Source organism: Salmo trutta, chromosome 12 (genome assembly GCF_901001165.1).
Source record: "Salmo trutta chromosome 12, fSalTru1.1, whole genome shotgun sequence".
Lineage (NCBI taxonomy): Eukaryota > Metazoa > Chordata > Actinopteri > Salmoniformes > Salmonidae > Salmo > Salmo trutta.
The window spans coordinates 34,251,679-34,278,882 of record NC_042968.1 but is presented as its reverse complement, the minus strand read 5'-3'; the positions used below and the strand labels follow the sequence as shown (position 1 = coordinate 34,278,882).

General features: G+C 45.2%; 2 protein-coding genes across 3 annotated transcripts in view; one reads left to right on the top strand and one right to left on the bottom strand.

The window, feature by feature from the left end:
* The first annotated feature begins 1,059 nt into the window (after nt 1–1,059).
* LOC115203415 (gap junction gamma-1 protein-like) lies at nt 1,060–3,806 on the top strand. The gene has a single exon (XM_029768097.1). It carries the CDS (start codon nt 2,826–2,828, stop codon nt 3,444–3,446), a length of 621 nt encoding a protein of 206 aa, XP_029623957.1. The 5' UTR covers nt 1,060–2,825; the 3' UTR covers nt 3,447–3,806.
* A 5,566-nt stretch (nt 3,807–9,372) lies between these two features.
* Nucleotides 9,373–27,204, bottom strand: part of sh3gl3a (SH3-domain GRB2-like 3a) — a 38,714-nt gene continuing 20,882 nt past the window's right edge. Inside the window, exons 2-11 of one of the 2 annotated variants that reach the window (XM_029768095.1) lie at nt 22,889–22,957; nt 19,851–19,923; nt 19,225–19,368; nt 17,972–18,105; nt 17,511–17,669; nt 12,763–12,866; nt 11,578–11,699; nt 11,386–11,424; nt 10,251–10,310; nt 9,373–9,764 (exon numbers count right to left, since the gene is read on the bottom strand). In XM_029768095.1, the coding sequence (XP_029623955.1) occupies nt 9,562–9,764; nt 10,251–10,310; nt 11,386–11,424; nt 11,578–11,699; nt 12,763–12,866; nt 17,511–17,669; nt 17,972–18,105; nt 19,225–19,368; nt 19,851–19,923; nt 22,889–22,957 (1,107 nt within the window). In that variant the 3' untranslated portion in view covers nt 9,373–9,561. The remainder of the gene's footprint in view (nt 9,765–10,250; nt 10,311–11,385; nt 11,425–11,577; nt 11,700–12,762; nt 12,867–17,510; nt 17,670–17,971; nt 18,106–19,224; nt 19,369–19,850; nt 19,924–22,888; nt 22,958–27,204) is intronic. The other variant, XM_029768096.1, reaches the window with a different exon arrangement.

The following is a 27,204-nucleotide window of genomic DNA, read 5'->3' as shown; positions in this document are numbered from 1 at the left end:
GGTGGCAGACGTTTCAAGGGTCTTTTTTAAAGCACTGATAGCAGGATTGACTAGTGAGAGGAGCAGTCACAACAAGATAAAACATCATTCGCTTTATTGTCCGTTGTTTTACCCTAAATGTTTCTATTTTGGTAGAATGTAAGCGAGCTAAGGTTGCACAATTCCAGTCACCTTTCCAAAATTCCAAATTTTTCTAGAAATTCTGGTTGGAAGATTCTTGGAATAAGGATGAGAATAAGGGGAAATACTCCAGTGAATTTGTGGAAAGTTACCAGAATTTTGCAATCCTAAAGCAACATTCATTTCCCATTGAAAGTGTGGTTTTTGTACAAGCTTCCATCTCGTAAGCTAATGGTTAAAAATACAGAAAAACATTTTATAGTCATTCATAATCTATTTAAATAAAGTTGATATCACAAACATGAATACACAAATATAATAAAGAATTTGTGTATTCAACTAAATAAACCAACAGTACTCAAGGTTCTAAGAAATCGAGTTAGCACTTTCTTCAAGTCAAAAGTGTAAAAATGCTTTTAAACTTTTCAATCTTTGATAACAAAAAATACCTCTGTTTGGATTCTGTATCAGGGTAACATTTATAAATTAATGTTCATTCATGGACAAGCTCATTGCCATATCTTCTGGCCACAGAGTAATCTATAAAGAATGTACATCAGCCAGCATTATCAGTCAGCTCTCTAAAGTAGGGAGAGTCTCTTAGAAGGGGGTTTAAAACGGAACCCTGAAGACAAGAGGGAGAGGGTATCCATGGGAGTGGGGTCAAGTGGCTGTTTGTCCAGCAGGATAGAGTGTGTGTGTGCAAATGCATGTGTGTCTTTGTGTCCGTCTATGAATGTGTGTGTGTGAGACTGTTTTGGTGTGTGTGTCCATTAATTTGTGTATGTGTGTGTTTAGAATCATTCCTTATCTTTGAAGAAGTGCTGGGATGAGATGGCTCACTTGCCGAGATGACTCCACTTCTCTGGTTCAGAGACAGGAGAAAGGAGAGTGCCTGCCTGTCTATTTACAGAGGAGCCAGGACTCCAGTGCATCTACTACCAGTGGATATCCTAAGAGTCTTGTACTACAGGACGGCTGGTGTGAGTGGAGGGCTCTACTGCAGGTCAGTTAGTGCTAGAGGAGATCGGTGTATTGCTGTATATTTTAGGGCAGGGGGATAAAGTCTGTATGCTAGTACAATCAAGGTTAGAATGGGTCCAGGGCTGAAGCTGTACCATTAGCCCCAGCTCAGAGTGACGGTCCTCAGGTATTTCCTCCTAAGAGAGCCAGGGTTGGAGTGGACCCAGAGGAGTGTTGGAGCTGCAAGTCAGAGCGGTGTATTTCAGGACACAGGGGAAAAAACCACCCAGGGCTTTATTACATCTACAACAAAGGAGGGTGGATGAAGGGAGGTGTTGCCCTTCTTTGACCACTGTGTGTTCCAGGCAAGCTATCCAGGGCTACAGTGGATCTACAGCACCTGTTTCCTGTACAGCCAGGACTGGCGGAGAGGAGAACTGGATCTGCCTACACTATAATTGATTGGATTTACATAACGCTTTTCCAGTGCGCTGCAGCCGCTGTAGGCTACACCAGGCAGCTCGTCCTTCTTCCCGGAGGCAGCAGGACACCAGCGGTCAGAGTGCTGTATATCAGTGCATCCAGAAGAAGAGTGGATCCAGTGCTATATCTGATCTAAAACCAAGGAAGAGCATGGAGGTGTGGATGAGACCGCTGTGTTCCTAGACCGCTGTGTTCCTAGATTGCTGTGTTCTTAGACCGCTGTGTTCCTAGACTGCTGTGTTCTTAGACTGCTGTGTTCTTAGACTGCTGTGTTCCTAGACCGCTGTGTTCCTAGACAGCTGTGTTCCTAGACTGCTGTGTTCTTAGACTGCTGTGTTCCTAGACCGCTGTGTTCTTAGACCGCTGTGCTCCTAGACCGCTGTGTTCTTAGACTGCTGTGTTCCTAGACCGCTGTGTTCCTAGACTGCTGTGTTCCTAGACTGCTGTGTTCCTAGACCGCTGTGTTCCTAGACCGCTGTGTTCCTAGACCGCTGTGTTCCTAGACCGCTGTGTTCCTAGACCGCTGTGCTTCTAGACCGCTGTGTTCCTAGACCGCTGTGTTCCTAGACCGCTGTGCTCCTAGACCGCTGTGCTTCTAGACTGCTGTGTTCCTAGACCGCTGTGTTCCTAGACCGCTGTGTTCCTAGACCGCTGTGTTCCTAGACCGCTGTGTTCCTAGACCGCTGTGCTTCTAGACCGCTGTGTTCCTAGACCGCTGTGTTCCTAGACCGCTGTGTTCCTAGACCGCTGTGCTTCTAGACCGCTGTGTTCCTAGACCGCTGTGCTTCTAGACCGCTGTGTTCCTAGACCGCTGTGTTCCTAGACCGCTGTGTTCCTAGACCGCTGTGCTCCTAGACCGCTGTGCTCCTAGACCGCTGTGTTCCTAGACCGCTGTGCTCCTAGACCGCTGTGCTCCTAGACCGCTGTGTTCCTAGACCGCTGTGTTCCTAGACCGCTGTGTTCCTAGACCGCTGTGCTCCTAGACCGCTGTGTTCCTAGACCTCTGTGCTCCTAGATCGCTGTGCTCCTAGACCGCTGTGCTCCTAGACCGCTGTGTTCCTAGACCGCTGTGTTCCTAGACCGCTGTGATCCTAGACCGCTGTGTTCCTAGACCGCTGTGTTCCTAGACCTCTGTGCTCCTAGACCACTGTGTTCCTAGACCACTGTGTTCCTAGACCACTGTGCTCCTAGACCGCTGTGTTCCACTGTATTAGCATCCTCTTGTCTTTCTGAGAGGAAGACGGCCATCGGCCGACCTTATGACGGAGTGGACGCTCCTCAAACGTCTCCTGGACGCCGTCCACCAGCACTCCACCATGATTGGACGCCTCTGGCTCACCGTCATGGTGATCTTTTGCCTCCTCATCATTGCCGTGGCGACTGAGGACGTGTACACCGACGAACAGGAGATGTTTGTGTGCAACACCCTGCAGCCGGGCTGCGCCACAGTCTGCTATGATGCCTTCGCGCCCATCTCACAGCCGCGCTTCTGGGTCTTCCACATCATCAGCGTCTCGACTCCGTCTCTCTGTTTTCTCATATATACGTGGCATAATCTGTCGAAGCTGCCGCAGGGACACAGCGGGCAGGGCCATGGGGTTAACCCATTGCCTCGAGACGGGGGAAAGGATGGAGGTCGAGAGGCATTCAACCGGAGCTGCGACTCGGATAGCTGCTCCATTCATTCGCACCGGCACTTAGGTCACAGCTTGGCCAATGTCTTGGTGGGAATCACTGCCCAGAGTCAGAGCCTCCTAAAGGGAGCTGCCACCACTACAGCCACCACTACAGCCACCACCGCCACGTCTCTAACCCAGGCCAGGGCTCGCGTCTACAGGAATAGCCACTACGATGCACCGGGGGGTCCTGGAGGTGGATGAGGAACCGGAGGCGTCCTCTCCAAGTACTACGTGTTCCATGTGTGTTTTCGGGCGCTGCTGGAGGTGGGCTTTGTCATGGCCCAGTGGTTTCTCTTCGGCTTCCGGGTGCCCGTCCACTTTTTATGCAAGGCCCCACCCTGCACGCAGCACGTGGACTGCTACGTGTCACGGCCCACAGAGAAAACCATCTTCCTCCTCTTCATGTTCTGCGTGGGGCTCTTCTGCATCCTCCTCAACCTTCTGGAGCTTAATCATCTAGGATGGAAGAAGATCAGACACTCAGTGAGGCTCAGGGAGGGAGGATCATGGGGGAATTATGGGGTAGAGAAAGGGGGGCAGGAAACCTTTGAGACTTTTGCTCCTGACAGCCCCTCACTGATGTCGTCTCTCGGCCTTAGGGATGTCACCAGTACGACGTTGGATCTGGTAGTCGACCACCGGCCTGACTGGACCTGTGCTGGGAACTGTTCCCCATTTAATAAGGAGCCTGATGATGGTATAGAGACAGGGCTGCAGCTTCCCAACAACCAGGAGCTCCAGAGAGGAGAGACACAGCTTCTGAAGAGCAAGAGGGAGGGCTGGAAATCCAAGCTGCGCAGTACGGAGGTCTGGATATGAATGAAAGAATTGAAACGCTGTACAGTGCTTTGGCATTATTCCATGACAGCTACTAGGGAATAACTTATGTTACAGAACGCTGTATTTGCAAGACCATACAGATGTACTGTGGTACTCATCACTGGTAATGTTGTTTCCCAAGAAAATAGAGAAAATACACCAAACAGAGTACCTGAGTGTCTGAGGTGTGGATTTGAGTGAACATTTTACCAAGCTTCCCTCAGCACTGTGCTGTTTACAACTGTGGTTCTCAAGCATTTATGACGCACAAAAACCTTTAGGAATAGTGACACATTTTGACTGACTCAACATTTTTGACTAAAGCTAGAATAGAACAAGTCGTTCCAGCCACAACCCAAAAGATTTCAGCCCTCACCTGCCATTTGGGAATCACTGGTCTATAGACATTATATACTTGGTGAGTCTTAAAACCTGAAATCCACTAAAATGATGAAAATGTACATTTTCCACCAATGTTGTACTGTACCAAGGTCAGTTCTATGCGTGTCAATTGTCCTATATGTGGAAAATGTTACTTCGTAGCAGGGCTCTGAGCCCTCAATTATGAGGGCTATTTATATCATTTGTATATTTCAATTGAAAGCTATGGAAGGGCTAAAGTCAATTCCATTTCCACTCGTCTATTCAGGAAAGGAATTCATTGTCCATCACTTTCAATACTTATGAGGATTTTTTAAAAGTTTTTCATTCACTGGGTTGGTCGTTCGAATGGAACTGAGCCCAACCTGCAAAGGTATAGAGACACCTGCATACTGGAGCTGTGCTGTGTATGGTAGAAACAAATAAATACTAATAAGGCAAACGTGTTAAAAGTTTTTAAACAATTTTAAAACAACATCAAAGATGGCACAGTATTTGCTTTTCATTTATTTACGCAATATACAGTACGTATTAATATATTCATTTACAACATCAATAAAACACATTTTATGTAGATTATGTTACAGAAATGAAATACAAAAAGGAGGTCATGAAGTATGTACAGCCAGTTTCCATTGACTAACTTTGGGGTGAAGTGACACTGAACAGAGTGGTTTCAGAGCTGGTTAAGTAGAGCAAAGAGAGCGTTAACAGTGGACATGGACGCATAGTCCAGCTGTAGTGTTGGGGAAGTGTCATCTCAGTCATCACACAGTGGCTTTGTCCCAAATGGGACGGACACACACACTGTCAACCATCAGACAGAATCTGTTTTCTCTCTCACAATCAAATCCATGGCTACAGTCTTTATTTTCAAATCATGCAAACAGGGGTTTTCCATATTACCTAGCATTATGAAAACAGTGTGTATTACCTTTAGACACCTTTGGACATGGTCCTATATTTCCCCTGTTGTTTAGTTAGTGTAGTTGGTCCAGAACATGGTTATACTTAGAGAAAGAAGATGCTTAAGAATGTTTAAGTGTATTTTGGTAGAAATATCCAATCCAGACTTTTGGGTAAAGGGAATGGCCACACACTACAGTGGCTTTTTAAATACTGTTTTTCTAAATGTAAAAGGAAAACAAATGGCCATACATGATTAGGATTCATTTATGGCATTGTTGTTCAATCAATATGGAGTTATCCATTCTGTTGAATGGTGAACATATAAAATCCAGAGCTATATATACACAGTACATAATACTTATTATAGGGCTCTGATAAATTCCATTCTCAGCAGAGAGAGAGAGGCTATTGGCAGTTAAAAAGCAACTATCAGGCTAAAGAGACGTGTCAATTAGAAGGTCAGAGCAATGCTGCACTTCCTAAATAAGCCCAGGGTTATCAGACTTCAGACATGATACTAGACAGGCATATCTCATTAAAGGCACACTTCATTGCTTCTATTTCTGGTCACCTGTGAGGCCTTAGATAACACTTGTTTGTTTTGGAGGCTTGACAGTCTTCATAAGTGCAAAGTACAAAGACAAAGAAGAGGCTGACTGATGTGAATCAAACAATGTTAGTTTTTGTTTGTGTGTTTGGTTTCAAGTGTGTAAGTACTTTGTGGCGCTACCACAGGGGAAAGAAAATTGACAGAGTATGCCTTTAATGTGTATAATTTTGAGACTTCATTCAATCTACAATGGTGTTCTGACGTTACATGGCAGACAAACTGTTTCATCACATACAGTACATATCGTGGTCCATATCAACCTATATATTCACCATGGCAATAACTTAACAGACGGTACTGATGTGATATAGATATTTCCTCTCATGGTGAAGGACATAGAAAGTGCAGTGCTTGAGGAGAAACTAGAAAACATACAGTATGTGCATGTCCGGAGGTGCGCGTTTGGGTCTAAAGCTTTTTAACATTTTAAAAAGCACTTAAACGGTCCAAGTGGGTCAAGGCATTCACCCCCGTCTGACACAGAACAGTGGTACTGTCCTTAGAGGAGTCTTTACGTCACAGTAAGACCAGACCATGTAAACACAGAGAGAGAGAGGGACATTCAGAGTTGTAAAATCAGTTCCTTACAGTTTAAAAATATGTGTTTGGGATAACACTTAAGAGCACAACAGGCAGACAGGCAGGCAGGCAGACAGGCAGGCAGGCAGACGGAGGTACAGAGAGACAGACAACAGGAACAACTCTGGACACATGTTAAAGCCTATAATAACCTAGAACTAGGGACTAGAGTTCGTCTTGGTCAGGTAACATGGTCAGGCATAACTCCTGGCCCTACAGATAACAGCAGAGAAAAGGAACAAAAAGACCACTCCTAACTCAACATCAACACTTGAAGAAGAGTTACACAGGAAAACCCTAACCAAACGGAGATGCACAGTAGCAATGTGGATTTTTCCAGGAGACTCCATTTTGTTTTCTCATGGTGGCAGATCATGAGAAAAGCATCATCTTTGATAATCTGGAATTACTATTCTTCAGGTTACAACCAGAAAATACTTCAAACCATAAGTGGTTTCTGTTACACAGCAATTTTCAGGTGATTATTTTAGTCGTCTTGTCTGATGGCGTCACCTGTAGCTGCTCCACATGGAACACTGTTTGGGGGAGGAACCCTAATTTTCACATTTCACAAACAATGAAAAGAACAATGTAGAAAATAAATATTGTAAAAGACAAAGAGAAAAGTAGTACACTTATTAAATGTCTGTGGCGAAAAGCAAGGCGTCGTCATCTGAGGAGGACATTGATGAAGTGTGTTGTGATCAATTTCATATGACGATTTCATGGAGTTTGTGGTTTGGGGCTGTGTGGGTGCTGGGGTATTGGAGGGTTGTAGTCTTGGACTAGGGATTACATGTAGTTTTGACAATAAATTAGACATAGGTTTGTGCTAGGAGTTGTTGTGCTAGGAGTTGTTGTGCTGAGAGTTTTTGTGCTGAGAGTTTTGCTGAAATCCCAAATAAACCCATATCCCCTCTAACCCCTACACACTCCTATTGCTCTTAAAGGATTGGTATTAACAAGATCAGATTTGCTTCACTCTGTCTTCTGATAGACTGCTTAGAATGTCCACTTCCTTCCTTATACCTGTCCAATCTTTTCAGATCTACAAAAGTGTCTAGGGTATAGGGTCGATTTGGGATTCAGTACTGTGTTTCTAAGGCTGAGAGTGTACGGGTAGGGACTGGAGGCTGGGGGTTGATGACTGGAGGCTTGAGGGTGGGGGTTGAAGTCTGATGAAATGGACACTGTGAATAATCCCAAATCGACCCCAAGACCCTGCGCCCTACGCACCTGTGGAGATCTGAGCGGATTCGACCGGTGCAATCTACAGTGGGGCAAAAAAGTATTTAGTCAGCCACCAATTGTGCAAGTTCTCCCACTTCCAAAGATGAGAGAGGCCTGTAATTTTCATCATAGGTACACGTCAACTATGACAGACAAAATTAGAAGAAAAAAATCCAGAAAATCACATTGTAGGATTTTTTATGAATTTATTTGCAAATTATGGTGGAAAATAAGTATTTGGTCACCTACAAACAAGCAAGATTTCTGGCTCTCACAGACCTGTAACTTCTTCTTTAAGAGGCTCCTCTGTCCTCCACTCGTTACCTGTATTAATGGCACCTGTTTGAATTTGTTATCAGTATAAAAGACACCTGTCCACAACCTCAGTCACACTCCAAACTCCACTATGGCCAAGACCAAAGAGCTGTCAAAGGACACCAGAAACAAAATTGTAGACCTGCACCAGGCTGGGAAGACTGAATCTGCAATAGGTAAGCAGCTTGGTTTGAAGAAATCAACTGTGGGAGCAATTATTAGGAAATGGAAGACATACAAGACCACTGATAATCTCCCTCGATCTGGGGCTCCACGCAAGATCTCACCCCGTGGGGTCAAAATGATCACAAGAATGGTGAGCAAAAATCCCAGAAGCACACGGGGGGACCTAGTGAATGACCTGCAGAGAGCTGGGACCAAAGTAACAAAGCCTACCATCAGTAACACACTACGCCGCCAGGGACTCAAATCCTGCAGTGCCAGACGTGTCCCCCTGCTTATGCCAGTACATGTCCAGGCCCGTCTGAAGTTTGCTAGAGAGCATTTGGATGATCCAGAAGAGGATTGGGAGAATGTCATATGGTCAGATGAAACCAAAATATAACTTTTTGGTAAAAACTCAACTTGTAGTGTTTGGAGGACAAAGAATGCTGAGTTGCATCCAAAGAACACCATACCTACTGTGAAGCAAGGGGGTGAAAACATCATGCTTTGGGGCTGTTTTTCTGCAAAGGGACCAGGACGACTGATCCGTGTAAAGGAAAGAATGAATGGGGCCATGTATCGTGAGATTTTGAGTGAAAACCTCCTTCCATCAGCAAGGGCATTGAAGATGAAACGTGGCTGGGTCTTTCAGCATGACAATGATCCCAAACACTCCGCCCGGGCAACGAAGGAGTGGCTTCATAAGAAGCATTTCAAGGTCCTGGAGTGGCCTAGCCAGTCTCCAGATCTCAACCCCATAGAAAATCTTTGGAGGGAGTTGAAAGTCCGTGTTGCCCAGCGACAGCCCCAAAACATCACTGCTCTAGAGGAGATCTACATGGAGGAATGGGCCAAAATACCAGCAACAGTGTGTGAAAACCTTGTGAAGACTTACAGAAAACGTTTGACCTGTGTCATTGCCAACAAAGGGTATATAACAAAGTATTGAGATAAACTTTTGTTTTTGACCAAATACTTATTTTCCACCATAATTTGCAAATAAATTCATTAAAAATCCTACAATGTGATTTTCTGGATTTCTTTTTCTCATTTTGTCTGTCATAGTTGAAGTGTACCTATGATGAAAATTACAGGCCTCTCATCTTTTTAAGTGGGAGAACTTGCACAATTGGTGGCTGACTAAATACTTTTTTGCCCCACTGTATTTGGAAATAGCTCTCAGATCAAAATAACAAAATCCTCTCAGATCTCCACAGGTGCATAGGGTGTAGGGACTAGGGGCGGCTGTGAGGAGGTTGGGCTCTGGAGATTGGTCCCTGATTGGGTGGTGTCCTGTCCGTTCCTGTCTCACTGGGGCAGGGGTACGATAACCTCCACATAGTTGATTGGGAAGAAGCCAGAGTCTCCGTTTATCATGCCTTCGTACCAGTTGTCATCTATCTGGTTGGTGAGGATGATGATGTCACCCTCCTTAAAGCCCAGCTCGCCATCGTTCTCTGGCTCAAAGTCATACAGGGACCTGGCACACGGCTGGTCCAGCACCTCCGATTCTGGAGGGAGGGAGAAGAAGGGGTGGGGGGAGAGGGAGGAGAAGGGGTGGGGGGGAGAGGGAGGATAAGGGGTGAGGGAGGGAGAAGAAGGGGTGGGGGGGAGGAGAAGGGGTGGGGGGAGGATAAGGGGTGAGGGAGGGAGGAGAAGAGGTGAAGGGGGAGAGGGAAGGAGAGGGGGATGGGGTAGGAGAAGAGGGAGAATAATAGAGAACTGTCAAACACCAGCATGTATCGTCTTCTGTTCCCAGGAGTGTATCTTCCTCTGATAAGGATCTGATGTGGGTTGGTGCAGCAAAACAAATCCAACACATTAAGACAAGCAGACAGTGGTGTGATAGTGACAGTATGGAGGAGTAGAGGACAGTTACAGTAGACTGGGTTGTTGTTGGACCAAGGTATGAGGGGGTGTGTGTGTGTGTGTGTGTGTGTGTGTGTGTGTGTGTGTGTGTGTGTGTGTGTGTGTGTGTGTGTGTGTGTGTTACTCACGGTGGCCGTTGAAAGTGGGACTCTCTGGCCAGGACAGAGGAACAGTGGTGAAGGGATCAGCTGGGTGAGAGATGGATGGAGAAATATGGAGATGGAAGATGAGACAAGCACCAACAAACACAATGCCTGTAACTTTCCTAAAATTCCCAGGTTTTCCAGAAATCCTCAAAGGAGGACCCCCGGGTGTACTGCTTTTTCAATCCTGATTCCAGGAATCTTCCAACACGGTTTTTTGGTTGAAATTTACGTGAATTTTGCGACCCTACCCTACTCATGACATGATGACTCCTGCCATGGTTGAAACAGCAACCAATATCTGATGAATGAATAATAAATTGACTGACGCCTCCCGAGTGGCACACTGCATCGCAGTGCTAGAGGCGTCACTACAGACCCGGGTTTGATCCCAGGCTGTGTTGCAGCCGGCCGCGACTGGGACACCCATGAGGCGGCGCACAATTGGCCCATCGTCGTCCGGGTTAGGGGAGGGTTTGGCCGGACGGGATGTCATTGTCCCATCGCGCTCTAGCAACTCCTTGTGGCTGGCCAGGCGCATGCACGCTGACTTCGGTCGCCAGCTGTACAGTGTTTCCTCCGACACGTTGGTGCGGCTGGCATCTGGGTTAAGCGAGCAGTGTGTCAAGAAGCAGTGAGGCTTGGCGGGGTCTCCCGAGTCCGTACAGGAGTTGCAGCGATGGGACAAGACTGTAACTACCAATTGGATATCACAAAAATAAATCTGAGGATAACAGCTTTTATCTTAATCTTTTAAACCTATTACAGATGTGATCTTTTCAGTGTGCTATTTGTAAAGGCTCTTAGCGGTGTAGGGGGAAGTTGACCTTAGATGCTGATCCTGGGTCCGTTTAGCATTTTTCCCACTAATGGTTTAACCCAGAGCAATTTTCATGGAGGTTGTTACACCCTCTAACCACAAGAGGGCAGAAAACAGCTTTTTAAAAGTCACATTGATGAAGCCAGAGAATTAGCAAGTTATTATTTGGCTAAAAATTATCATGACTTCACAGGAGTTTTGATTTGCCTCAGATTATCTCTAGAGAGTCAGAATAAGTCATTCTTAAGACTATGTATGGGTGCGACACCTGTTTGATGTGATCAGTCCAAGTATACCTACTTTTCCCATTTCCATTTACTGTGTGGTTGATCTGGATGTCTGCAAAGAACCACAGAAACATATAACATGACTAATGACTTGGGAAAAATAACAATGGGTGAAAGGATAACTTGGACAAACTGATGGGGTTGATCAAAACAAATATGAGCAGAGTTGATACACACACACACACACACACACACAGTACAGTACCTGAGGACTTGAGTGAGGAGCTATATGATCCATTGTGCTGAGTGTTGTCTATGGTCTCAATGCTGCTCATGATGGACTTTGGTTTAAATTCTCTCTTCGGTCGACTGCTGGCTGAGGATATCCTGTGAGAGGCATTATGATGTTATCCACTGTGGCCCAACAACATGTGTACATTACTGGCTGAGGATATCCTGTGAGAGGCATTATGATGTTATCCACTGTGGCCCAACAACATGTGTACATTACTGGCTGAGGATATCCTGTGAGAGGCATTATGATGTTATCCACTGTGGCCCAACAACATGTGTACATTACTGGCTGAGGATATCCTGTGAGAGGCATTATGATGTTATCCACTGTGGCCCAACAACATGTGTACATTACTGGCTGAGGATATCCTGTGAGAGGCATTATGATGTTATCCACTGTGGCCCAACAACATGTGTACATTACTGGCTGAGGATATCCTGTGAGAGGCATTATGATGTTATCCACTGTGGCCCAACAACATGTGTACATTACTGGCTGAGGATATCCTGTGAGAGGCATTATGATGTTATCCACTGTGGCCCAACAACATGTGTACATTACTGGCTGAGGATATCCTGTGAGAGGCATTATGATGTTATCCACTGTGGCCCAACAACATGTGTACATTACTGGCTGAGGATATCCTGTGAGAGGCATTATGATGTTATCCACTGTGGCCCAACAACATGTGTACATTACTGGCTGAGGATATCCTGTGAGAGGCATTATGATGTTATCCACTGTGGCCCAACAACATGTGTACATTACTGGCTGAGGATATCCTGTGAGAGGCATTATGATGTTATCCACTGTGGCCCAACAACATGTGTACATTACTGGCTGCAGAGTCTAAAGTGGTTTCCCCCTGTCCTTGTCCTGTTTCCTTCAATTGGTTGGTTTTCCTTCAATTTGGTTTTCAATTTTTGCAATTAGAATGTGAACTGAGGATGATTTTTTTATTCAGGCAGTGAATTTCAACTTGAATCAGAATTACTGAATTGACAACTGAAAAGGTGAAAGCAAAATGGTGGATGCTCACTAGGGAGTTGCTTTCACGTGTCCAGCTCTTTCACATCAGTGCAGAATAAGGGAAGGAGACGAGGAGGCAGGCTGTTTAGGGACTGTGGAGTGTGATAGCTGTAGTTAGTTAGTTGCCTGTTTTGTAGTTGGGTGTTGAGGTCTTCTAGGATCTCCAAGGACTGACGGTGGTAGTCTAACGCTGCTTCAACCAACGCTGACAGCTGACTCACCTGCTCCACCTACCAAACATACAACACAAGAATATTATCCATCTTATCAAGCACTTTTTATCTTGTATGAAGAAAACTATTTCTTGGTAAGATTGACATTGTGATTGTACTGTAAAGTGCTGCACTTTGTGACAACTGTTGTTGTCAATACGGGATATACAACTGTTGTTGTCAATACGGGATATACAACTGTTGTTGTCAATACGGGATATACAACTGTTGTTGTCAATACGGGATATACAACTGTTGTGGTCAATACGGGATATACAACTGTTGTTGTCAATACGGGATATACAACTGTTGTTGTCAATACGGGATATACAACTGTTGTTGTCAATACGGGATATACAACTGTTGTTGTCAATACGGGATATACAACTGATTGATTGATTCAGATCCTATTGTATTTTTTCATGCTTCGTAAACAACAGGTGTGGAATAACAGTGAAATGCTTCCTGATGGGAAAGAAAATAGAGAAATAATAGAAAAGTAAAACGTACAAGAGGTACCAGTACTGAGTTGATGTGCAGGTGTATGAGGTAATGACTTGTCTATATACAAGAGGTATCAGTACTGAGTTGATGTGCAGGGGTATGAGGTAATGACTTGTCTATATACAAGAGGTATCAGTACTGAGTTGATGTGCAGGGGTATGAGGTAATAACTTGGCTATATACAAGAGGTACCAGTACTGAGTTGATGTGCAGAGGTATGAGGTAATAACTTGTCTATATACAAGAGGTATCAGTACTGAGTTGATGTGCAGGGGTATGAGGTAATAACTTGTCTATATACAAGAGGTACCAGTACTGAGTTGATGTGCAGAGGTATGAGGTAATAACTTGTCTATATACAAGAGGTACCAGTACTGAGTTGATGTGCAGGGGTATGAGGTAATAACTTGTCTATATACAAGAGGTACCAGTACTGAGTTGATGTGCAGGGGTATGAGGTAATAACTTGTCTATATACAAGAGGTACCAGTACTGAGTTGAGGTGCAGGGGTATGAGGTAATAACTTGGCTATATACAAGAGGTATCAGTACTGAGTTGAGGTGCAGGGGTATGAGGTAATAACTTGGCTATATACAAGAGGTACCAGTACTGAGTTGATGTGCAGGGGTATGAGGTAATAACTTGGCTATATACAAGAGGTACCAGTACTGAGTTGATGTGCAGGGGTATGAGGTAATAACTTGTCTATATACAAGAGGTATCAGTACTGAGTTGAGGTGCAGGGGTATGAGGTAATAACTTGTCTATATACAAGAGGTATCAGTACTGAGTTGAGGTGCAGGGGTATGAGGTAATAACTTGTCTATATACAAGAGGTACCAGTACTGAGTTGATGTGCAGGGGTATGAGGTAATAACGTGTCTATATACAAGAAGTACCAGTACTGAGTTGATGTGCAGGGGTATGAGGTAATAACTTGTCTATATACAAGGGGTACCAGTACTAGGTTGATGTGCAGGGGTATGAGGTAATAACTTGTCTATATACAAGAGGTACCAGTACTGAGTTGATGTGCAGGGGTATGAGGTAATAACTTGGCTATATACAAGAGGTACCAGTACTGAGTTGATGTGCAGGGGTATGAGGTAATAACTTGGCTATATACAAGAGGTACCAGTACTGAGTTGATGTGCAGGGGTATGAGGTAATAACTTGTCTATATACAAGAGGTACCAGTACTGAGTTGATGTGCAGGGGTATGAGGTAATAACTTGGCTATATACAAGAGGTACCAGTACTGAGTTGATGTGCAGGGGTATGAGGTAATAACTTGGCTATATACAAGAGGTACCAGTACTGAGTTGATGTGCAGGGGTATGAGGTAATAACTTGGCTATATACAAGAGGTACCAGTACTGAGTTGATGTGCAGGGGTATGAGGTAATAACTTGGCTATATACAAGAGGTACCAGTACTGAGTTGATGTGCAGGGGTATGAGGTAATAACTTGTCTATATACAAGAGGTACCAGTACTGAGTTGATGTGCAGGGGTATGAGGTAATAACTTGTCTATATACAAGAGGTACCAGTACTGAGTTGATGTGCAGGGATATGAGGTAATAACTTGGCTATATACAAGAGGTACCAGTACTGAGTTGATGTGCAGGGGTATGAGGTAATAACTTGGCTATATACAAGAGGTACCAGTACTGAGTTGATGTGCAGGGGTATGAGGTAATAACTTGGCTATATACAAGAGGTACCAGTACTGAGTTGATGTGCAGGGGTATGAGGTAATAACTTGGCTATATACAAGAGGTACCAGTACTGAGTTGATGTGCAGGGGTATGAGGTAATAACTTGTCTATATACAAGAGGTACCAGTACTGAGTTGATGTGCAGGGGTATGAGGTAATAACTTGGCTATATACAAGAGGTACCAGTACTGAGTTGATGTGCAGAGGTATGAGGTAATAACTTGTCTATATACAAGAGGTACCAGTACTGAGTTGATGTGCAGGGGTATGAGGTAATAACTTGGCTATATACAAGAGGTACCAGTACTGAGTTGATGTGCAGGGGTAATAGGTAATTGAGGTAGATAGGTACATATAACTAGGAATAAAGTGACAGATAATAAACAGTAGCAGCAGCGTATGTGATGAGTCAAAAACGTTAGTACAAAAAGGGTCAAAGCTATTTGGTTAACTATTTAACTAACTATTTCTCAGTCTTATGGCTTGAGGGTAGAAGCTGTTAAGGGTCCTGTTGGTTCCAGACTTGGTGCATCGGTACCACTTGACACGCAGTAGCAGAGAGAACAGCGTATCCTTTGGGTGGTTGGAGTCTGAAAAAATGTTGGGCTTTCCTCTGACACCGCCTGGTATAGAGGTCCTGGATGGCAGGGAGCTCGGCCCCAGTGATGTACTGGACCGTCCGCACTATCCTCTGTGGTACCTTGGGGTTGGATGCCAAGCTGTTGCCATACCAAGTGGTGATGCAGCCAGTCAAGATGCTCTCAATGGTGCAGCTGTAAAACGTTTTGAGGATCTGAGGGCCCATGCCTAATATTTTCAGCCTCCTGAGGGGGTGTATTTGGACCATCATAGAACCTTAGTGATGAGGACACCGAGGAACTTGAAGCTCTCAACCTGCTCCACTACAGCACCGTCGATGTGAATGGGGGTGTGCTCGACTCTCTGTTTCCTGTAGTCCATGACCAGCTCCTTTGTCTTGCTGACGTTGAGGGAGAAGCTGCTTGATTGATTCTGCTAGCAGGGTGTTAAGGCCTCAGAGCTCCAGCGAGTGTCACAGACAGAGAGAGAACGTGTTTACAAAACCCTATACCTTTAATCATGAAACCCTCACTGAACCATCTCTCTGGTTAGGACATAGAGACAAACTCTGTGACCTTTCAGCTGCAGCAGAGGCTACCATCCCCCACCTCAGCCTGACTCCTTTGTCCAGTAGCAGAGGCCACTAGGCCTGTTAGGGACCAGGTTGCCAGGGAACACAGTCAGCTGACCTGGTCAGCCAATCACAGGTCCTATCTGGTGAGGTAACAGACCGATTCAAGCCTGTTCTTTAGTTGGACACAGGGGGTGCAGACAGATAACAGGTCAGAAGAATTCTAACAAATTCTTATTTACAATGACAGCCTACTAGGAAACAGACCGCAATGACGCACTAACACACGATTGGGAAGTCCAGGGTGGAGGCTTGTCCTTGTAGGAAGGGTCCAGGGTGGAGGCTTGTCCTTGTAGGAAAGGTCCAGGGTGGAGGCTTGTCCTTGTAGGAAGGGTCCAGGGTGGAGGCTTGTCCTTGTAGGAAGGGTCCAGGGTGGAGGCTTGTCCTTGTAGGAAGGGTCCAGGGTGGAGGCTTGTCCTTGTAGGAAGGGTCCAGGGTGGAGGCTTGTCCTTGTAGGAAGGGTCCAGGGTGGAGGCTTGTCCTTGTAGGAAGGGTCCAGGGTGGAGGCTTGTCCTTGTAGGAAGGGTCCAGGGTGGAGGCTTGTCCTTGTAGGAAGGGTCCAGGGTAGAGGCTTGTCCTTGTAGGAAGGGTCCAGGGTGGAGGCTTGTCCTTGTAGGAAGGGTCCAGGGTGGAGGCTTGTCCTTGTAGGAAGGGTCCAGGGTGGAGGCTTGTCCTTGTAGGAAGGGTCCAGGGTGGAGGCTTGTCCTTGTATGAAGGGTCCAGGGTGGAGGCTTGTCCTTGTAGGAAGGGTCCAGGGTGGAGGCTTGTCCTTGTAGGAAGGGTCCAGGGTGGAGGCTTGTCCTTGTAGGAAGGGTCCAGGGTGGAGGCTTGTCCTTGTAGGAAGGGTCCAGGGTGAGTTGTGTTGAGGCGACAGGTAACAGCTTGGCATCCAACCGCAAGGTACCACAGAGGATACGATTCTATTCCTCTTCCTCTTTGCTGTGTGTGTGTGTGTGTGTGTGTGTGTGTGTGTGTGTGTGTGTCTGTTTGGTGTATGGAAATAAAGTGTGAATTGTATCCCTGCCTCTTACTGGTCATCTCCATTCTCTAACTGGGGCGCTTGGACAGTTGCACCTATAATGGAAACTAGCACCTCTATTGCAGACCACCACATGGTGGCACTCTTTTTCAGAGAGAGAGAAAGAGAGAGAGAAAGAGAGAGAGAAAGAGAGAAAGAGAGAGAGAGAACCGTTACAACAGGTAGCGTATGCCTCTACTATTCACTCACATCGTTCTCCAGGAAGTTGAACATGCTCCTCTCGGCCAGCTCTTTGCTCTCCTCAAACTTCTCAACCGCCTGACGGATCTCCTCGTCAGGCACCTTCCCCTGACGCTTCTTCTTATAGTCAAAGTCCAACCGCCTCCCCTCCAGCTTCTTCAGGTGATGCTGCACACAAAACAATCAGGAGAGATGATTGACAAGGGGCAATATGGGGCAGTACAGAGGCTCTTCCCAGGAGGAATTGACGACGGCCCTCCTCAAAACCTTTATGAAACATTTAAAATAACTAATAGAAATTAAACATATTGTGAAATCACCTTTGTGAATAAAATTGCAAGTATACAACTTTTATGCACATCCCATATGGGTCCTGGTCAAAAGTAGTTCACTATAAAGGGAACAGGGTGCCATTTGTGATGCACACGTGGAGTTCTGAAAGCTAACGGAAACTGTGTTATACCACTGACCGTGATCTCTTTGAGGTCTTTGTCCTGTAAGTTCTGGAGTGGGTCAATAAAGTTTTGTTTGACACTGATGTCCAGAGAGTCTTTCACGTCAGCCATTTGCCTCATGGCCTCACCGATGTCCACCAACGCACCGCCTGCAGACAAAAAACACCTGGGTCGTATTCACAAGGTACCAAACAGAAGAAAAGAGGCCAAAACTGGGAGGGACTTACCCGAACTTGTCCAATAAGAAACACTTCTATTTTCTGTTGCAAAACCTTTTTCTACGGTTCAACATAATATGACCCTGCTGTCAGATACGAGCGAAATATGTGAAACAGAAACATGGTGGTTCTGATGGTGAGTGGGTGTGAGAGTAAGGTGCTAGCAAAACACCAGGGTTGAAGGTTTGATTCCCGCATGGTTCACTTTCACTGAATTCATGTGTCACTAACAATTTACAGCAAGAAGGTGATGCAGGAAATATAGAATTCCATATCAGTGTGCATTACTCAATGGAATTGCAAAGTTAAAATCGAGATCACTGAGAAATAATGATTTGGTTTCTAGATAGTTGATAACTTGATAATGTAACGCCTGTTTCAAGTTTATATTGAATATTAAGGGATGGTTTTCAAGACACAGATGAAGTCTAGGCTGGGATTCATTCATAGAGCAGCACACGGTTGAAGGTTATTCATGCTTGAACCAACATTCGCAGCATTTATCATGAATGCGATCTCCAAATTGCTTTAAAAGGCGCATTGTCGGCAGTCAAGTGTATTGCTTTATAGCACACCTTCCATTGAGTCCTGGCATTAATCTTTCACTAAGATGGGAACATGGGCTTTAGTCTAGAACTACCCTTAATTTGTGTCCGGGAAACTGGGCCTATACTAATGATATTATCAAAACCCATGTTCAGAGTAAGTACGTTTTGTACCCACCAGGTGTCAGAGTTGAGACGGGAAGCAGCTCAACAAAGCCACAGGTTTTCACAGGCGGAAACACAGTACATACTAGCTGGCTGCGCACAGTGTGTGTGTGTGTGTGTGTGTGTGTGTGTGTGTGTGTGTGTGTGTGTGTGTGTGTGTGTGTGTGTGTGTGTGTGTGTGTGAGCGTGGGTGGGTGGGTGGGCGTGTGCACAGTCAGGTTAGGATGAAAAGCTTTTCAAAGGCTTCCTCTCGTGCTCCTCACAGCCCTCACATAGCACAGCGTGTGTGTGTGTGTGTACACGTATGTGTGCTGAACGTGTGTGTGTGTGTGATTCATACCGAAGGAGGACTGATCTCCCAGATCATGTCCATAGCGCATCATACAATCCCCAAGTAGGCCCTCGGTCTGTGGGTATCCTGTGGTCTTCACCTGTCCTCTCATCTTCGACACTGTGTTTAACATCCCCAACTTGGCTCTAGAAGCTACAACAAAACAGAGATCACTTTGTTTTGTGTTTGTTTTGTTTGTCACCAGCAGCATACCACCCTGCATCACACTGCTGACTTGATTTCATCCATTCATTCATCTGTCCATCCACCCCTTACATCCTCCATCCATCCATCCCTTCCATCCATCCATCCATCCCTTCCATCCATCCATCCATCATCCATCCATCCATCATCATCCGCCCCTTCCATTCATCTACTCCTTCCATCCATCCATCCATCCACCCACCCCTTCCATCCATCCATCCATCCACCCCTTCCATCCATCCATCCATCCATCCATCCATCCACCCCTTCTATCCATCCATCCATCCTTCCATCTATCCATCCATCCATCCTTCCAAACTATTCACCTACAAGGCAAAGTTCTATAACTTCTGCATTATTTCACCAACTTCAAAGATATCATCTTCACCAACTTTGAACATTAGTCAGTATTCTGTAAAGTGTTGTCTCACCTGGGTTAGGTTGTAGGTATTCTGTTGTTTTGGTCAAGAGGTCCAACACTGATTTGTTGGTGACATCGATTTTCTAGAAACAAGACGATCATGTTAACTCAATAGAGATGGTCTTTATTTCAGCACTTATTGGTTACTAGAAGATAACTGTTCTTCCACCTTGGTCCTGGAGACTAGAGGTCGACCTCTACTGGAGACCCTTCCAGCCCATTGTAGGTCTGTGTTTCAGCCCAGTACCAACACAGCAGATCCAAAAACTCAAACACTTGATGGTGAGTTGAGAAGTTGAATCAGGTATTTGTACTGAGCTGGAACAAACGCCTGCACCCCCGGCAGGAACCTGACTCAACCACTTAAACACTCAATGATAGGTTGATTCAGGTGTGTTTCCACTCGGCAATTACTGGTTGAATCAACGTTGTTTCCACGTCATTTTACCCCAAATCATCAACGTAAGGAGACTTCGCCTTTTTTTCACCCAACATTTATCCCAAATTCAATGACATGGTGAATATACAGTTGAAGTCGAAAATACACCTTAGCCAAATACATTTAAACTCAGTTTTTCACAATTCCTGACATTTAATCCGAGTAAAAATTCCCTGTTTTAGGTCAGTTAGGATCACCACTTTATTTTAAGAATGTGAAATGTCAGAATAATAGTAGAGAGAATGATTTATTTCAGCATTTATTTCTTTCATCACATTCCCAGTGGGTCAGAAGTTTACATAGACTCAATTAGTTTTTGGTAGCATTGTCTTTAAATTGTTTAACTTGGGTCAAACGTTTCGGGTGGCCTTCCACAAGCTTCCCACAATAAGTTGGGTGAATTTTGGCCCATTCCTCCTGACAGAGATGGTGTAACTGAGTCAGGTTTGTAGGTCTCCTTGATCACACACTCTTTTTCAGTTCTGCCCACAAATTTTCTATGGGATTGAGGTCAGGGTTTTGTGATGGCCACTCCAATACCTTGACTTTGTTGTCCTTAAGCCATTTTGCCACAACTTTGGGAGTATGCTTGGGGTCATTGTCCATTTGGAAGACCCATTTGTGACCAAGCTTTAACTTCCTGACTGATGTCTTGAGATGTTGCTTCAATATATCCACTTTCCTCCCTCATGATGCCATCTAGTTTGTGAAGTGCACCAGTCCCTCCTGCAGCAAAGCACCCCCACAACATGATGCTGCCACCCCCGTGCTTCACGGTTGGGATGGTGTTCTAATGGCTTGCAAGCCTCCCCCTTTTTCCTCCAAACATAACGATGGTCATTATTGTCAAAAAGTTATATTTTTGTTTTATCAGACCAGAGGACATTTCTCCAAAAAGTACGATCTTTGTCCCCATGTGCAGTTGCAAACCGTAGTCTGGCTTTTTTATGGCAGTTTTGGAGCAGTGGTGTCTTCCTTTCTGAGCGGCCTTTCAGGTTATGTCGATATAGGACTCATGTTACTGTGGATATAGATACTTTTGTACCTGTTTCCTCCAGCATCTTCACAAGGTCCTTTGCTGTTGCTCTGGGATTGATTTGCACTTTTCGCAACAAAGCACGTTCATCTCTAGGAGACAGAATGCGTCTCCTTCCTGAACGGTATGACGGCTACATGGTCCCATGATGTTTATACTTGCGTGCTATTGTTTGTACAGATGAACGTGGTACCTTCAGGCGTTTGGAAATTGCTCCCAAGGATGAACCAGACTTGTGGAGGTCTACAATGTTTTTTCTGCGGTCTTGGCTAATTTATTTAGATTTTCCCATGATGTCAAGCAAAGAGACACTGACTTTGAAGGCCTTGAAGTACATCCACAGGTACACCTCCAATTGACTCAAATTATGTCAATTAGCCTATCAGAAGCTTCTAAAGCCATGACATCATTTTCTGTATTTTTCCAAGCTGTTTAAAGGCACAGTCAACTTAGTGTATGTAAACTTCAGACCCACTGGAATTGTGATACAGTGAATTATTGTCACGACTTCCGCCGAAGTCGGCCCCTCTCCTTGTTCGGGCGGCGTTCGGCGGTCGACGTCACCGGCTTTCTAGTCACCACCGATCCATGTTTCCCTTTTCGTTTTGTTTGGTCTTGATTACACACACCTGGTTTCAATTCCCTTATTATGTTCCTTATTTAACCCTCTGGCTTACCTTTCTGTTTTGTCTGTGATTGTTCGTTGTCAGTGTTTGTTGGAGGTGTTTCTCCTCACACTGTTGTTTCCTGTTGGAGATTTTGCTGGTGTTTTTTTGAGTAAACTAGACTGTTTTCACTCAAACCTGTGTCCTGCGCCTGACTCCGCTACGTCTCCAAACCCAGTTTATTACAATTATAAGTGAAATAATCTGTCTGTAAATAATTGTTGGAAAAATTACTTGTGTCATGCACAAAGTAGATGTCCTAACCGACTTGCAAAACTATAGTTTGTTTACAAGAGATTTGTGGATTGGTTGAAAAACGAGTTTTATAGACTCCAACCTAAGTGTATGTGAACTTCCAACATCAACTGTATATATATATATATATATATATTTTACGTTGATTTCACGTAGCTGACAACTCATCCAAATATAAATCAACACTAGACGTTGAACTGAAGTCTGTGCCCAGTACTGGGCTTGAACAAAGGCCTGCACCCGTGAGTTCCCGGGACCACAGAAGAACACCATCGTGGACAGTAAAAGAGCAGTAGTGCATCCATCCTGATGTCTGGTAGTTATTGTCTCAGTCACAAATGGCATCCTATTTCCTATTAAGTGCATTACTTTTGAAAAAAGGCCCATAGGGCTCAGGTCAACAGTAGTCAACAGGTCAACATAGGGAATAGGTTGCTATTTGGGACGCAACCATTGGGAGTAGAGTGAAGTTTCTCTTAGACACTGATCTTAGTTCAGTTTAGCATTTTCCCTACTAATGGTTAAGTTTAGGATAGGTGGAGGGGAAGCTGATCCTAGATCTGTACCTAGGGACACTACAACCCAGAGCCAGCCATTGTGTATTCTCCAAGGATGTTTTGGCTTGCTAATAGCGCCATCTCGGTCATCCTTACCCTCTCCATCTCCATGAAGTCTTCATCCAGCTTTGTCCCTTCAGCACCACTTATCTTCTCACTCAGCAGCTATAGAGATGGAGGGGAGGGAGAGAGAGCGAAAGAGAGGGAGAGGATGGAGGGGGAGAAAAAGAGAGATAAAAGAGGGAGAGGGGATGGAGAGAGAGAGAGAGAGAGAGGGAGAGGGGATGAGAGAAAGAGGTGGGGGTAGAGAGAGAGATTTAATATCATCACTTTTCTTGTTGTTGATGTGCTGTCACTGACACAGACAGACACATCTATCATGCAGTAACACTCATTAGATTGAATAGTGTGTGAGAAAGAAATTAGATCAGGGATACTGGGGGAGAAATGGCAGTGTGTGTGTAATGATGACACTGGTAAACTCCTCATGGAATTGAACAGCACAGTGGCACTCTGGTGACGCTCAGAGGTCTGGAAGAGAGAGAGGTAATAATCACCAGGCTATTAGGTTTCATCTCTCTCTCTCTCTGGCTCTTTCTCCATTTCATTTCTCCTTTACCTCTCCTCTTCTCTTTATATCTTTCTCCCTCTCTCTTCTTTACCCTCTTCACTATCCATCCCTCTCTCTGCCTCTTTATTCATTGTATCCACTACCTCTCCTCTTCACTCCCACTTTCTCTCTTTTTACCTTGTATCATTCCCTCCCTCCTTTCCCTTCATTACCTCCCTCATTCATGTCAACAGTGTGATAGTGGGCCCTTCAGAAAGATGACATCTGCAGAGGCAATCACAACTTCTCTTTCTTACTCCCCCCTGCAGCAGGTCAGAGTGTATCAGTCTGAATCTACATCACAAGAGGCTGCTGAGGAGAGGACGGCTCATAATAATGGCTGGAACGGAGCAAATGGAACGGCATCAAACACATAGTAGTTGATACCATTCCACTCATTCTGCTCCAGCCATTACCCCGAGCCCATCCTCCCAAATTAAGGTGCCACCAACCTCCTGTGATCTACATGTACCTTGTCTGATGGTTCACAAATTGGATCGGGAGATGGTCATTCTTAATGGGCTGTGTTTAACTGAAGCCATTTACATAAAACATGCTCAAGTGGTGCCATATATCACTCTATAAAGAAAGATGTGTTGGTTGGTAGGAGATACATGCTATGGAAGCACAAACACAATAATATAGATAGCCAATTACAAACCCCAGAGGAAACTGTTTCACCATTTGGTTTTAGCGTGGTCTCCTACTGTACATGATGCAGCCAACTCTTTAATCATCGTCAAGTCATACAGCACACCTTTGGCATGACAACGTACTAAATAGGTCCCATATTAAACGTCATCAATCAGGGAATGACAACACACTGAGAGGAATAAAGCACAAACAGACAGGGACACTACCAGGCAGGCTCATTTGTTTTGAAGGACTGTCCCAGCTAACACTGAACGTTCTCATAACATTGCCTAAAAGTTCTCCTTTGGTTATTTGAAAAACAACTTCCCCATAACGTTGTGGGAATCAAAATGTGTTAGCTTGGGTGTCAATCTAAGGAGTTAAGTTCTCAAGCAGAGAGAGACCATTCCTTTGGCAGTGATAAGAAGATTAAAATTCAGTACAGTACAGTAGGCTAATTCCTTAAAAAGTAGGCTAACAGCTGAGCCACGAAGGTCAGAGAGAAGCCCAGAACTTTGAGCTCCCTGAAGACCAGTCAGAGAAGCCCAGAACTTTGAGCTCCCTGAAGACCAGTCAGAGGAGCCCAGAACGTTGAGCTCCCTGAAGACCAGTTAGAGAGAAGCCCAGAACTCTGAGCTCCGTGAAGACCAGTCAGAGAGAAGTCTAGAACATTGAGCTCCCTGAAGACCAGTCAGAGAGAAGCCCAGAACTTTGAGCTCCCTGAAGACCAGTCAGAGAGAAGTCTAGAACGTTGAGCTCCCTGAAGACCAGTCAGAGAAGTCCAGAACTTTGAGCTCCGTGAAGACCGGTCAGAGAGAAGCCCAGAACTTTGAGCTCCCTGAAGACCACCAGTCAGTGAGACGACCAGAAATTTGAGCTCCGTGAAGACCGGTCAGAGAGCTTAAAAACCCAGGCACTGCTAAAGGACAAGACACACCAGTATGCATCACTGCAGAAATATCCCTCTGACTCTGTTCTGCTAAGACACTAAGGGGTAAATCCTAACTTCAATTTATGTCTAATTGTAACTTAGCCATGCAAGGAGGGAGGGTTAGTAGACTGAGGAAAGGACAACGTCTACGTTTGCCACTAACCAATAATTCTACGTTTGCCACTATCCAATAGAGGTGATATGTGTTGGAGCGTGTGAATGTACTACCATGCCAAATTATTTTAGGTTGAGAGGCAACAGAGTTGGAAAAACCTTCCCACACTCTCTCTACATCTCTCCTTTTTGTGAAGACCGGACACTGATATAGGTATGAGGAGGGTAAGTATTGTAGCCTGAGGACAACTTCTACCTAGGACACTATATACCTGACCCCTGACCTCTGGAGGTGGAACATAGCACCTAGAACAGCAGATGATGGAACTTCGATGTAACATGGGTTTTATGGATAAGAACAGTGTAATGGAGGTTTTATGGAAAGGACACAGACATTTAAGGGAGAGTGGGGTAAGTAAACTCCATCAAGGGAAATATAGCATTCTTCCTAACAAAGATATATACACATACTGTATTTCTGGATATAATCAGAATTCATGTAAACATTAGTTTTGAAAACATAGCTTGTCCAAAAAAACTGGTCTCTTTGCACAAATGACTCCGGGTATGGGGTAGGTTAAGCCATGGGACAGGGTAGGTTAAGTCATGGGACAGGGTAGGTTAAGCCATGGGACAGGGTAAGTTAAGCCATGGGACAGGGTAGGTTAAGTCATGGGACAGGGTAGGTTAAGTCATGGGACAGGATAGGTTAAGTCATGGGACAGGGTAGATTAAGTCATGGGACAGGGTGAGTTAAGCCATGGGACAGGGTAAGTTAAGCCATGGGACAGGGTAGGTTAAGTCATGGGACAGGGTAGGTTAAGTCATGGGACAGGGTAGGTTAAGTCATGGGACAGGGTAGATTAAGTCATGGGACAGGGTAGGGTTAAGCCTTGGGGCAGGGTAAGTTAATTCCTTGGGCCAGGGTATGTTAAGCCATGGAACAGGGTAAGTTAAGCCATGGGACAGGGTAAGTTAAGCCATGGGACAGGGTAAGTTAAGCCATGGGACAGGGTAAGTTAAGTCATGGGACAAGGTAAGTTAAGCCATGGAACAGGGTAAGTTAAGCCATGGGACAGGGTAAGTTAAGCCATGGGACAGGGTAAGTTAAGCCATGGGACAGGGTGAGTTAAGCCATGGGACAGGGTAAGTTAAGCCATGGGACAGGGTAAGTTAAGTCATGGGACAAGGTAAGTTAAGCCATGGAACAGGGTAAGTTAAGCCATGGGACAGGGTAAGTTAAGCCATGGGACAGGGTAAGTTAAGCCATGAGACAGGGTAGGTTAAGTCATGGGACAGGGTAAGTTAAGCCATGGAACAGGGTAAGTTAAGCCATGGGACAGGGTTAGTTAAGCCATGGGACAGGGTAGGTTAAGCCATAGGACAGGGTGGGTTAAGCCATGGGACAGGGTAGGGTTAAGCCATGGGACAGAGTAAGTTAAGCCATGGGACAGGGTAGGGTTAAGCCATGGGACCGGGTAAGTTAAGTCATGGGACAGGGTAGGTTAAACCATGGGACAGGGTAAGTTAAGTCATGGGACAGGGTAAGTTAAGCCATGGGACAGGGTAGGTTAAGTCATGGGACAGGGTAAGTTAAGCCATGGGACAGGGTAGGTTAAGTCATGGGACAGGGTAAGTTAAGCCATGGGACAGGGTAAGTTAAGCCATGGGACAGGGTAGGTTAAGTCATGGGACAGGGTAAGTTAAGCCATGGGACAGGGTACTGAAGTTAACATCATACACATAAAGCAGTCGGTACCAGTGGAGGCTGCTGAGGGGAGGACGGCTCAAAATAATGGTTGGAACGGAGCAAATGGAATGGCATCAAACACACGTTTTGGATACCATTCCATTCACTCCATCCCAGACATTATTTTGAGCCGTCCTCCCCTCAGCAGCCTCCACTGCACTGTACCTTACACAGTCAAATATAAACAAATACTATGTACGCCACATAACATGTGGGGTGATGCTGGGTATCCTAGAAGTGTAGAATGTATTTTGTCTTAAGATTCTAACCCATGCCGACTCTGACAAACAGTATGTGTACCGGGGTTAGAGGCTCTAGCCGCTGGACGACACAGGCCACAAGATGCCTTTCTCTGTACATCTACATGACTGAGG

Coding starts and splice junctions, on each gene's coding strand:
- LOC115203415 (XM_029768097.1), top strand. CDS start 2,826: ATGACGGAGTGGACGCTCCTCAAACGTCTCCTGGACGCCGTCCACCAG.